General features: G+C 34.5%; 1 protein-coding gene across 1 annotated transcript in view; it reads left to right on the forward strand.

Annotated features, from left to right (window-relative positions):
• LOC145248312 (uncharacterized) overlaps nucleotides 1-12,549 on the forward strand; it is a 140,915-nt gene that overhangs the window by 120,819 nt on the left and 7,547 nt on the right. Inside the window, exons 5-6 of the mRNA XM_080110219.1 lie at nucleotides 3,614-3,807; nucleotides 6,370-6,523. Of these exons, the coding sequence (XP_079966345.1) occupies nucleotides 3,614-3,807; nucleotides 6,370-6,523 (348 nt within the window). The remainder of the gene's footprint in view (nucleotides 1-3,613; nucleotides 3,808-6,369; nucleotides 6,524-12,549) is intronic.

The following is a 12,549-nucleotide window of genomic DNA, read 5'->3' on the forward strand; positions in this document are numbered from 1 at the left end:
GCAAACGTTGACGTTCAGAAGAAACATTATGCCCTCTCGCATTACCAGGCGAGGGAGCATTATCTTGCATGAATGGAATAACTGTTGACGAAATCACAAATTTGACTAATTCTGTGAACCAACGTCTTTTACAAGTTATTCATAAAAAAGGATCGCATATCCCCTACTAATTATGTCAACGTAGAAATTTCTATGTAATTATTGTGTCCTAAGTATTTTTCCTAGTTCATTTGATGTTTGAAAATTATTTCAATAATTAAGTTATGGGTGTATTGTGTTTTTTCTCAACCTCATTAATAACTTCACAAACTGAAATCAACAGATATTCCTACCTTCTGTCATAGTTTTGCTAATACTGCTTTAAATACTTTATTTTCTGACTGGAGAAGCTGAATTGTAGTGTAAGCACTTTTTCAGAGTTTCATGGATTTTTATTCACTCGTTCCTTTAATATTTAAAAAATTGTAAACTCAATTTGATACGCAGGGTATATATATATATATATATATATATATATATATATATATATATATATATATATATATATATATATATATATATATAGTGCAAAGTTTTGTTGAAAATTCAAAGACTCACGTTGTCTTTTTTATAACCTTCGTTTATTTCCTGGATTTCATTAATGAGTGGCAATTTTACGATTTATGTCTCCGTAAAAAATATCCTATCCCCACCAAGTTCTTCAGATGTTTATCCATTAGATTTTTACAACAAAGGGTATATTTTTAACATGCTGGACATCGAATTCGGGTTAAAAGATTTCCACAACCATGCTTCCTCACTTCCTCCATCTTTTGGTATTATGTTAAGATAGTTTTTCGTTTTAACCCGTACTTCCGTATTTTTATTTTTTTATTTATTAATTATTTATTTTTGTTTTAATTTTCCCTATTTTTCCTATTAGTTTTTTTTTCAATTATCATATAATTTTATATAATTTTATTCCTATATTTATGCGTGTTTATTTTAATATTGTTTTTTTTTTTTTTTTTGCTTAGTGTTTGAATTCGTATTATATTACTCGATGCAGGGGAGGTCACTCTCGTGGTATCATTTTTTATCTAGGATTACCTCCCTTGCATTTGTTTTTTTTTTGTTTTTTGTTTTTTGTTGTTGTTTTTTTTCCTAATCTGCTCTAGTGCGTGAAATTAAATATTTGTTTCTGTGCAAACACCCGTGGATTACATCTAGTCTTTTGTTTTATAATTTTTCTTTTGATATTAAAATATGATAAGATTCTAATATACATAGGTTGAATTTTTTCCATTTGCTAGGTTTATATTTTCCCCCCTTATCAATTATTTACCATCTTAATTTATATTCAGTTTTATGTTCCTTTAATTCCTTAATCCATAAAGTGGTTGAGTTTTTCTTTGGGTTTTTTTCGATTGTTTTCGCTATTACTATTGGTTCTGTTTCTATTTTCGTTATAGTGGTTGTCATTATTGCTATGATCCTTTCTACCGTTGTTTTCATTTTTATTTACATTGTTGTTGTTTTCGTTATTTTTGGTGTTCTTTTCTTTCTCAGTTTCATTTTTAAACGATGCTAGGTGATTACGATATCTGTCCTTAAAGCAAGTTCCGTTGCTCCCAAGATATACTTTAGTTTCATTATTTGTTACAACTTCACATTTGTATACTACGTTTGAAGTTAAACAGTTCCCCCTCATTGGACATTCATTAGGGTCCCGGCAGTTACATTCTTTTACATTGTTAGATTCATTTCCTGTCCTATCTCTGTTTTTTTTTAATTTGTTTAATTTTGTGTTATTTGGGCCAATTATGGTATTTCTTAAGTTAGCAGACGTTGAGAAGGATAGCTTAACAGTGTTTTTATTAATTATCTTACTTAGTTTACTATCTTGCGGAAAATTTCTTTCTTTAATTTAGTAAAATTATATGGTGGCTGAACGGTGGATTGAACCACGTCTGTCTCTTCCTTCTATTTTTCTTTTTAACTTCTCTTTCAATTTTATTATGGTCTATCTTTTCATTTTTCTTTTTTGTGCTTATTGTATGTTTTATTTTTTCATTTGTTTTTGCTCTTTTTTTCCTTTTTTATATTTCCTCATCGACATGTTGTAAGATATTACATTTGCATTGTTTATTGTTCTTTCTGTCCCTATGTTATTGTTTTGAGTTTCCTTAACAGATTTGATTTGTTCTTTATATCCTGATCTAGCTAAGGCTTTGTTATAATATTCCTTGTTTTTATTGAATAATTATTCATTTTGTGATATTTTGGATATTCTTTTGAGATGCTAAGTATAAGTGCTTTTTTCATACTATTCGGATGGTTGGACTTGTGATCTATGTAGAATAGCGTTTGGTTGGATTTATGGTAGGAGTTGTTGTTTAGATTCAGGGTTATGTCTAATAAGTTTACATATTTGTGGTTTGGGTCTATTGTTATATCTAGGTTCAGTTTAATGAAGAATTGTTTAATTTTTTGTTTGTTTTTTTTTTCAAATAACCTATATATATATATATATATATAATATATATAGAGAGAGAGAGGAAGAGGGAGACATACAGAAAGAGAGAGAGATCATTAGCTAATGTACAGAATATATATATATATATATATATATATATATATATATATATATATATATATAATTATTGCTAAAATCATTTTTGATACATACAGACACTAGTGTTCTAGTGGTTTATCCTTTGGGGAAATAATCAGTGCAGGGAGTTACGATTAGTCCATGTAGAACAGTTGAGGTAGCAGGGTCAGTTAACATGGGAAGACTAAGAAATTCGTGATGAGGATCGCTTTTACAGAAAGGGGGGGAGTAATAAAGATTTGGCCAGAGATGGAAGTCAATTTCTCAAATACAGCACATGCCACCATGTAAAAGACCTTAGACGAAAGACGGATGATGATGATGATGATGATGATGATGATGATGATGATGATGATATATGCAAGTCAATAGTGTAAGCATTTCGCGCGTCTCAAAATCTTTCTAACACTAAAAACTCTGATAATATTGTATGCTTGGTTGTTTGCATATTGAGTGTATCAGATAAAAGTGGACACGAAGTGGCGGAAGGAAATGAGACAATAAGTTTTTGTACAAGATGTACCTGTGACTCATTGGCGTTGGTGAAATGAGCAATGATGGCAACTGACAACATGAATGTACTAAGTTTGAATTTAGTTGTTTCCACAGTAAGACTAGAAGGTTGCCAGATTGTCTTTTTTAAAGCCAAATTTCGCCAATTTGGCCTTTTTGGAAGCAGTTTGAAAATTGAAAGCGTAATGTACGGACGAACTAAAGAAGGAACAAACGGAATATTATTATTATCATTATTTATTTATTATTATTATTATTATTATTATTATTATTATCATTATTATTATTATTATTATCATCATTTATTTATTATTATTATTATTATTATTATTATTATTATCATTATCATTAGTATTATTATTTTTATTATTATTATTATTTTATTATTATTGTTATTATTATTATTATTATTTTTGTTATTATTATTGTTGTTGTTGTTGTTGTTGTTGTTGTTGTTTTCTTTCATTTTCTTTATTATATTTATTCTAAATATAATTTATTTATTAGTTCCAGTGGTTTCTAATTTGGCAAATAAAATTGAATTCCGATCAAAAACTCAACCAGAAATGGGGAAATTCCCGTCGGTTTCTCCGAAGGAAACAACTTCGCCAGATGCAAAGAACCCGTGCAACCGCATAGAAAAACATTCCTCTCGCAAAGACTCTAAGATTTGTGTCACATCACCGGAAGCAAAAACAACGGTAATGTATCACCAGGGTCATTATTTTCAAAGATTCACATGGTGTGTCAGGAAAACTATAGTGTCATCACACGTCATTTTGTTAAATATTGACTGAGCAATACAGGTAAAATCATTTAGGTTAAGATGTTTTAATAGGAAAGAATGTTAGATAGCAAACATTAATTTAAAAAATAGGCTGACCTCTACAGTTTGACGTAGTCCTACGTAGAGGTCCCTTAATATGACGTGAACTTTAGGTACAGCTTGATAGGCACGCACCATTCAAGAGTCAGGAGTGAGTGAGTGAGAGAGAGAGAAAGAGAGAGAGAGAGAGTGTGTGTGTGTGTGTGTGTGTGTGTGTGTGTGTGTGTGTGTGTGTGTGTGTGTGTGTGTGTGTGTGTGTGTGTGAGAGAGAGAGAGAGAGAGAGAGAGAGAGAGAGAGCAGATTGAGTTGGAGTCAAGAGAGGGACAGAGACGATTTTCAGATCGCCGGAGCTTCCAATAAAGGGGGTCAGAAATGACAATAGTCAGAATCAGCGGTGCAACTTCCCAATAGGGAAACATCTGTAATAAAGTTGCTGAAAAAACAACCTGGGTTTTGTTGATTCATTGAGATGAACCTTCTTTGCAGCTTTCCATCAAACAAGATCAAAGACAGACCAGGTATGTTTCTCTGATTGGCACGATGTTAAATCCCCAGAAAACTGTTATTCGTCCCTTTCTGCTGTAAATGTTACATTTCCGTTGTTAAACTGTATCTGTTAACACAAACACTGTCGTAAGTGTTATACACGCATGAATTCAACGAACAATAGAAAAACTAGACTAGATGAACACGCGTATATACACACGTCAAATTGATGAGTGTGACAAAGGTATATACAAACGTATATACACTCTGTATACACACATTCATTAGAAGAAGATTTTATACTACTAGACGATGCACGAATATAGACACACACACACACACACACATATTTATTTATTTATATATATATATATATATATATATATATATATATATATATATACATAAAAACCTTGGAGACGTACCACCAAAGATGCCTCCGAAAAATCCTCAGAATCAGTTGGAAGGACCGACGCACCAACACTAGCGCCCTGAGTGAGGCTGACATTCCCACTATCACCGCTACTGTTGCTCAACGCCAGCTCAGATGGACTGGTCATGTTGTCCGAATGCCGGATCTCCGCCTCCCAAAACAGATTTTCTACTCTCAGCTTGTTGAGGGAAAGCGTGCCCAGGGTGGCCAAAAGATGAGGTATAAGGACAACATCAAAGTAAATCTAAAGCGGTTTCACGTGGACCTTGAGACATGGGAGGACGTGGCTGGGAGCAGATTGGCATGGAGGAGCGCTGTCCACGAAGGTGCTGCGCTTTATAGTAGTGACCTAAATCAAGCTGCTGAGGATAAACGCAAGCACAGAAAGGACAGATTATCAACCAGACACACCCAACCCCACACCACCACCACTACCTTTATCTGCCCAAATTGCACAAGACAAATTGGGTCTAGGATTGGGCTCTATGCTCACCTGAGGACCCACAGAAGCCACAACGGAGGACAGTCTTACTCGGACACGAGTGACCGCCGATGATGATGATGATGATGATGATGATGATGATGATGATGATGATGATGATGATACATATATATATATGCATTTACGTATATATATATACATATATATACATATACATATATATACATATATATATAGATACATATATATATACATATATATATACATATATATACATATACATACACACACACACACACACACACATATCTTTTCTCTCTAATTAATTCCTCCTTCCCCCGCCACCACTTACACCGTTTCCGAGATTTTCACAAGAGACGGTTATGAAGGAACACCGGTTTGGGTTGTCTTTACTTCGTAGTTGCTTAAAAAAGACTGGAATGGAATTTTACCGTGCCTTTCCGTTCTATGCTTTCTACTGGGTGAAACGCACCATGGACTTAACCGAATCGAAGGGTTATTTATGGCATTTTTTCGCTTTATTTCGTTTTGTAGTTGCATAAAAAACGGGAATGGAATTTTAACGTTCCTTTTCGTTCTATGCTTTACACTGAGTGAAACGCCCCATGGACTTAACCGAATTGAAGGGCTATTTATGCCATTTTTTTCATTTTTCGCTGTTTTTTTGTTTTTGTTTTTCCGAACACGTTCGTCATTTTTTCCCCTTATTTTTACTTTTTGTTTTTCGATTTCTTTTTTAAAGAAATTTTACGTTTGTTCGCTGTTTTTTTTTGGGGGGGAGGGGTGTCCGAATTTTTAAAGAATTTTAACATCGTTTTTTTTTTTAAACAGGGTTATTACTTCGTTTATTCTTTAATTTACCTCCCCCCTTACACACACACCTGCAAACACCCGAGCAACGCCGGGTACCCCCGCTATTATAATAATAAATACAAAATCCGTGTTAATCAAAATATCATATTTAAGCGTATTTTACCACTGGGCAATATCGGGCGGCTTGCTAGTTTGAACTATTTTCACTGTTTATGAAATACATCATTTTTATTGTTTATAGAATGGAGATGGAACAAACTCCATCCGAAAAGAAGCTGAAGATGCGATGCGAGCAGCCGAACTTCATTATAAAATTGACTGTGTTCTCAAGAGAGTACTCTTCCCTGATATCTACCACAGTGTCAAAAAACAATTAATTCATCTTCCAACAGTCGGTAGGTGGCGCTGTTTTCTTTTCTTTTTTTTTCTTTTTCTTTTTTTCCTGCAAAATGCAAATGCTATTTTAACCAAGTACTTGTTGTACACACCAGGTGCTGCCCGGGAGTCTTTTTACTGTTATATTTGTTTTTCTTTCCCTCCCCGTCTCAGTCATTTTTTTAATTAAATGTTTTTGAAAATATAGTAACACTTTTCTATAGAGAAATTGGTAATTGAGCATAACACGGTAGCTTAACTTTCAAACATGTCGCGTCTCTCAGTTAAGGCATGGAAGTACAAAATGGAAACAATACCTGTGCTTTTCTCCAAAAACTACTTTCATATTTTTATTACTTATTTTCATTTATTCTTTATCGCATTTTTTTATAACTATTTTTATTTAATATATATTTTGGTCAACTGTTTAGATATTTAAAAAAGATATATTTATTTACAGCAATAAAAAAAAACAGTGAATGTGTCGCATTGTGTTCCAGCTTTAAAAAGAAAGCTCTTTTTAAAAGTGTTTGTTTCATTTGTTTAGATATTTTGAAAATATATTTATTTATTTATAGAAACGTGAAATATTGTTTTTTTGAATTCTAATTATAATAATATTTTATCAATTAATTTTTACTTTTTTTTTTTTCGGCATCTACAGGGATTTCTGCAATATCATCTATTGGAGTCGTACTTATATTGTTTGAATTTAATATTTTTTAACATATGTGAAATATTCACATTTTCGCAACAGTTAAATTATTTTTCTCTTATGCATTCACCTTTTTGTAACTGTTAAAACTGTAAAAAAAATGTGATGCAATGCATTCATTTTTTTTTTTTTTTCACATTTCTGTAAATTAATATATCATTAAAATGTATAAATAGCTTGTGAAAAATAAATGAATAAAAACTGATTAAAAAAGAAAGTTTAACAATTCAAAACAATATTTCGTGACGCATTCATTTTTTTCACGTTTTTGTTAATAAATATATTTTTAAAACATAAATATATTAACACAAAATATCCTCTCTCCCACCCACCCCCAAAAAAAGCAGTTTTGGCGAAAAACGAAGGTGTTGTTTCCATTTTGTGCTTCCATTCCTCAATTGAGAAACGCGGGTGCCTTCTAACAACGTGTTTGAAATTGTGTTATGCTCAATTCAATAACTGAATCTACTTGGAGCCATTTGTTGTGCCTTGACATGCTTTGTCGTACCTTAATTTGTTGTACATCAATAAAAAATCACATCTATGTTGTTCAAAAAGAAATCAATTGTGCAATTGTATTTGTTCTGGAATTATATTGTTATTGTCATCAGATTATTATGACATTAAATATAACTAAAAAATATAGAGGGAGGGATGATATAGAGGGGAGACAAATCTTCATAGGTTAAAATTTGAATTGTCTCCCTTGTATTTTTAAGTCATAATTTCAAATTTTTGTTATTTTAATGCTCATTTCAAGCGGATCAACATAAGTTTGTTTTTTTTATAACTTAACATGGTTACGTAGATGGAGTTCATCGCATCTTTTAAAAATATTATTTCGTAAGGTTAAATTTGAAAATGTTAGAAAAACAAGCACTGATATATATATATATATATATATATATATATATATATATATATATATATATATATATATATATATATATATATATATATATATATATATATATATGTAATCGCGGATAAAGGGAAACACCACTTTTCAAACACGCCGTCAGTGGCGCCCGCGTCTGTCAACTAAGGTATGGAAGCACAAAGTGGGTACAATTTTAAAATATATTTTATGTTTATTTTTTCACCCACCCCTTTTATAGAAAATAAAAGCATAAAAATACGTAAACTTTTTTATCAATTATTTTTTTTTTAATTTTTATCACATATTTTTTCAAATAACTGTTTATTTGAGTTAATATGTTATATATTTTGTCAAACTACTTAGATATTTTAAAAATATATTTATTTACTAATTTATTTATTTTTTTACAGTTTTAGCAGTTTAAAAAAGGTGGATGTGCAACATAAAATTGTTTAACAGTTTTTTTTGTTTTGTTTTTATTACATTTTCGCCCCAAACAAGGCACCTTGCCACTTTGATGTAGGGGGATACTATCAGGAACATAAGCTACAAGGGTACTATGTTGGGCAGCAAGATGTCAGTTCACGTTATACTTGAACTTCTGCATGTCAGTACAGTTGGGGAAGCAGGAAACCGGAAGAGAATTCCAAAGTCTTGCAGTTCTGGGGAAGAAGTTAAAAGGCTTTCTTACATCTAAGGATCTCAACTGTGTAGGGGTGAGACTTAGCTGCTTGTCGGGTTTGTCGGAGGTATTTTCGTTGAGGGGGTATAAGAGCTTGTAGTTTGTCAGAGCATCCACGATTAAAATACTTGTAAAACAGGCAGAGGGATGCAACATTTCGTCGGTGGGACAGAGGCTGAAGTTTAGAGGACAGTTTGGGATCTATTAGGTTGGCGACACTCTTTTGTACCCTGTCCAGGAGCGAGAGACTAGTAGCAGATGCACCAGCCCAAATGTGACAGCAGTACTCCATACATGGGCGAATGGTGGCTTTGTAGAGGTACAGGATACTTTCAGGCGTAAGTAACTATCCAGCATATTAGAGAGAGCCCACCTTCTTTGCAGTAGCCTTAGCAATGATTTCGATGCATGCATTCCAACTCATATTTCCTTGAACGAAGTGTACTCAGGTAAAGTATCTCTAGCCATAGAGATTGGTGGTTGGTAAGGTTTCATGTAATTATTATAGGAAATGAGCTTTGTCTTGGCAGTGTTGAACGTTACCATCCATTTTTGACGCCATTTCACTACGGACTGAAGGTCTTCCTCTAGATTTTCGGCCATTACCTTAGATATGTGCTCATTAGTTTTCCCCACGTGCCTGCTATAGAGCATGGTGTCGTCGGCAAATATACCCATATCAGAGACAATTTTATCAGGTAAGTCATTTATGAATATCAGAAATAATAAAAGTCCAAGGATCGATCCCTGAGGTACACCTACATTATTATCAAATTTTTTTAACATACGGCTATTGAAGACAACGGGGATTCTTCTCTTTTTTTTTCTTTTTTTTATTACATTTTCACCCCAAACAAGGCATAGCAAGGAGCGAGAGACTAGTAGCAGATGCACCAGCCCAAATATGACAGCGATACTCCATACATGGGCGAATGGTGGCCTTATAGAGGTACAGGATACTTTCAGGTGTTAGTAGTTGTCTAGCACGGTAGAGAAAGCCCACCTTCCTTGCAGTGGCCCTAGCAATGCCTTCAATGTAATTGTTCCAACTCATGTTTCCTGTGAACATTAGGCCAGGGAGTTTGAAAGATGTACTCTCAGATAAAGAGTCGTTGACCATTGCTATAGGTGGTAGAGAAGGTTTCTTGTAATTATTAAATGAAACAAGTTTAGTCTTGGAAGCATTGAATGTGACCATCCATTTTTGTCCCCATTCCACTACAGATTGGAGGTCATCCTCTAGTGTTTCTGCCATTTCTTTAGATATGCATTCATTTGTTTTCATGTCATGCCTGTTATAGAGTGTGGTGTCATCAGCATATATACCCATCTCAGAGGCAATTTTGTTGGGGAGGTAATTTATGAATATTAGGAACAATAGAGGTCCAAGGATAGACCCCTGGGGCACTTTCGCATTTATATCATATTGTTTAGATGTACGACCGTCGAGGACAACCTGGATTTTTCTCTTATCTAAGAAGGATTTAATTATGTTAAGTATTCTACCAGTGATACCGTATGATCTAATTTTCCTGAGGAGACCCTCATGCCATACCCTGTCAAAAGGCTTAGATATATCTAGAGCTACCACTCTGCCCTCCCCCACTTTGTCCAGTGACTGGTATATACGTTCAGAGATTACAGTTAGGATCTCTGCTGTGGAACGGGCTTGTCTAAATCCATATTGTTAGTCAGTCAGAAGTTTAGCATCTGTAAGGTGATGGACTAGAGCATGGTTAATTAAGGTCTCAAATATTTTGGCAAAAAGTTGGAGGAGGCTAATGGGGCGATAATTTAATCTTTCACCAGAATTCTTAAATACTGGTACCACAGAAGCAGTTTTCCAACAGTCCGGAAATCAAGATTCATTAAGGCATTTTTTGTAGAGTTTGGAGAGAACTGGAGCTACTTTGGCTGAGCACTTTTTAATAGCACAGCTGGGATGAGATTGGGTCCACATGCTTTTGAAGTGTCAAGGCTTTTTATGATAGCATGCACCTGAGCAGGGGTGATTTTTAGATCGTCTAGCGTAGCGTCTGTCCGCATAAGAAACTCAGGTAGGGGGTGGTTGGAAAGGTCCCATGTGGAGTTTGAGGCAAACCGATTGGCAAGCATGTTAGCCTTTTCGGTTGCTGAGCAAACAACCTCGTGATTTTTGGTTAATGGGGGAAATGTTGATTGCCCATTATTTACTACACTATTGTAGATTTTCCAGAAGTCACGAGTTCCTAGTTTTTGTGCTTCGATGCGCTTTTTAATGGTTTTTTGTCGCTATTTCTTTCTTAACGTTACTTCTAGCTTCTATGTACTTCTGTCTGTTTGAACTGGACTTATGTCGGTTAAATCTGCGGTATGCATGCTGCCTTTGAGCAATGGCAGTTGCACAAGTCGAAGTAAACCATTAGGGAGAGTGGGGCTTGCTATAAAATTTCCGCATGGGAACATGCGCTTCAATTGCGGTTTGAACCATTAAGAAGGATCTAATTATGCTAAGCATTCGTCCAGTAATACCATAGGATTTTATTTTCATGAGAAGACCATCGTACCATAGCCTGTCAAAAGCCTTAGATATATCTAGGGCTACTGCCCTCCCCTCCCCTGCCTTATCCAGTGCTTGGTATAAACGTTCAGAGATTACAGTTACAATATCTGCAGTAGAACGGGCTTGCCTAAATCCATATTGGTGGTCTGACAGAAGTTTAGCAGCTGTAAGGTGGTGGACTAGAGCTTGATTAATTAAGAACTCAAATATTTTGACGAAAAGAAGGAGGAGGCTAATTGGGTGATAATTTAATGGGTTAGTTCTTTCGCCAGAGTTTTTTGTAAACTGGTACCACAGACGCAGTTTTCCAGGAGCCAGGAAAGCAAGATTCATTAAGGCATTTATTAAAGAGTTTAGAGATAACAGGAGCGACCTCAGCGGAGCATTTTTTTTAATAGCACAGCTGGGATGAGGTCAGGTCCACATGCTTTTGAGGTGTCTGTATCATGTACTTGGGCAGGCGTGATCTTCAGATCATCTAGCATGGTTTTTATCCGCAGAGGAAAATCATGGAGGGAAATGGCTTGCTGAGTCCAAGGTAGAGTTTGAGGCAAACTGACGGGCAAACATGTTAGCTTTCTCAGTTGCTGTGCAAACAACCTCATGATTGTTTGATAGTGGGGGTATTGTCGATTGCCCATTATTTACTATACTATTGTAGATTTTCCAGAAATCACAAGTTCCTAATTTTTGCACTTCAATGCATTTCCTGGTGGTTTCAGTATATTTACTCTTAGCTGTTGCTACTTCTGTCTTGCAATTATTTTTAGCTTCTATATAATTTTGTCTGTTTGTACATGACTTATGCCGGATAAATCTACGGTGTTCATGTTGCCTCTGAGCAATGGCAGCTGCGCATGTAGAAGTAAACCATTGAGGAGAGTGGGGTTTACTGTAGAACTTCTGTGTAGCAACATGCACTTAATATTTTGCCCAAACATATAAGTAAGCAGATTTTGGAGAATAACGGGAGTATTAAATCCATTTTGTGCTTCCATACCTCACTGGACAGACGTGGGCGCCACCTGCCGGCGTGTTTGAAAGTAAAGGTGTCCCTTTTGCTCAATTACCTTTTATTTATTAAACGAAAAATCATTTTGTAGATTATTATTGTTTTTCGTTTTTTCTGAGACTTTCGGGGCATCCACCTCATGAAAGAATATTATTTTGTCATTTTTTCTTCTTTCTTTTCTTTTGTTCTTATTTTGTCGGTGTTGCTAAGTCCGA

The sequence above is a fragment of the Euprymna scolopes genome, chromosome 26 (genome assembly GCF_053919585.1).
Source record: "Euprymna scolopes isolate OS-2025 chromosome 26, ASM5391958v1, whole genome shotgun sequence".
NCBI lineage: Eukaryota > Metazoa > Mollusca > Cephalopoda > Sepiida > Sepiolidae > Euprymna > Euprymna scolopes.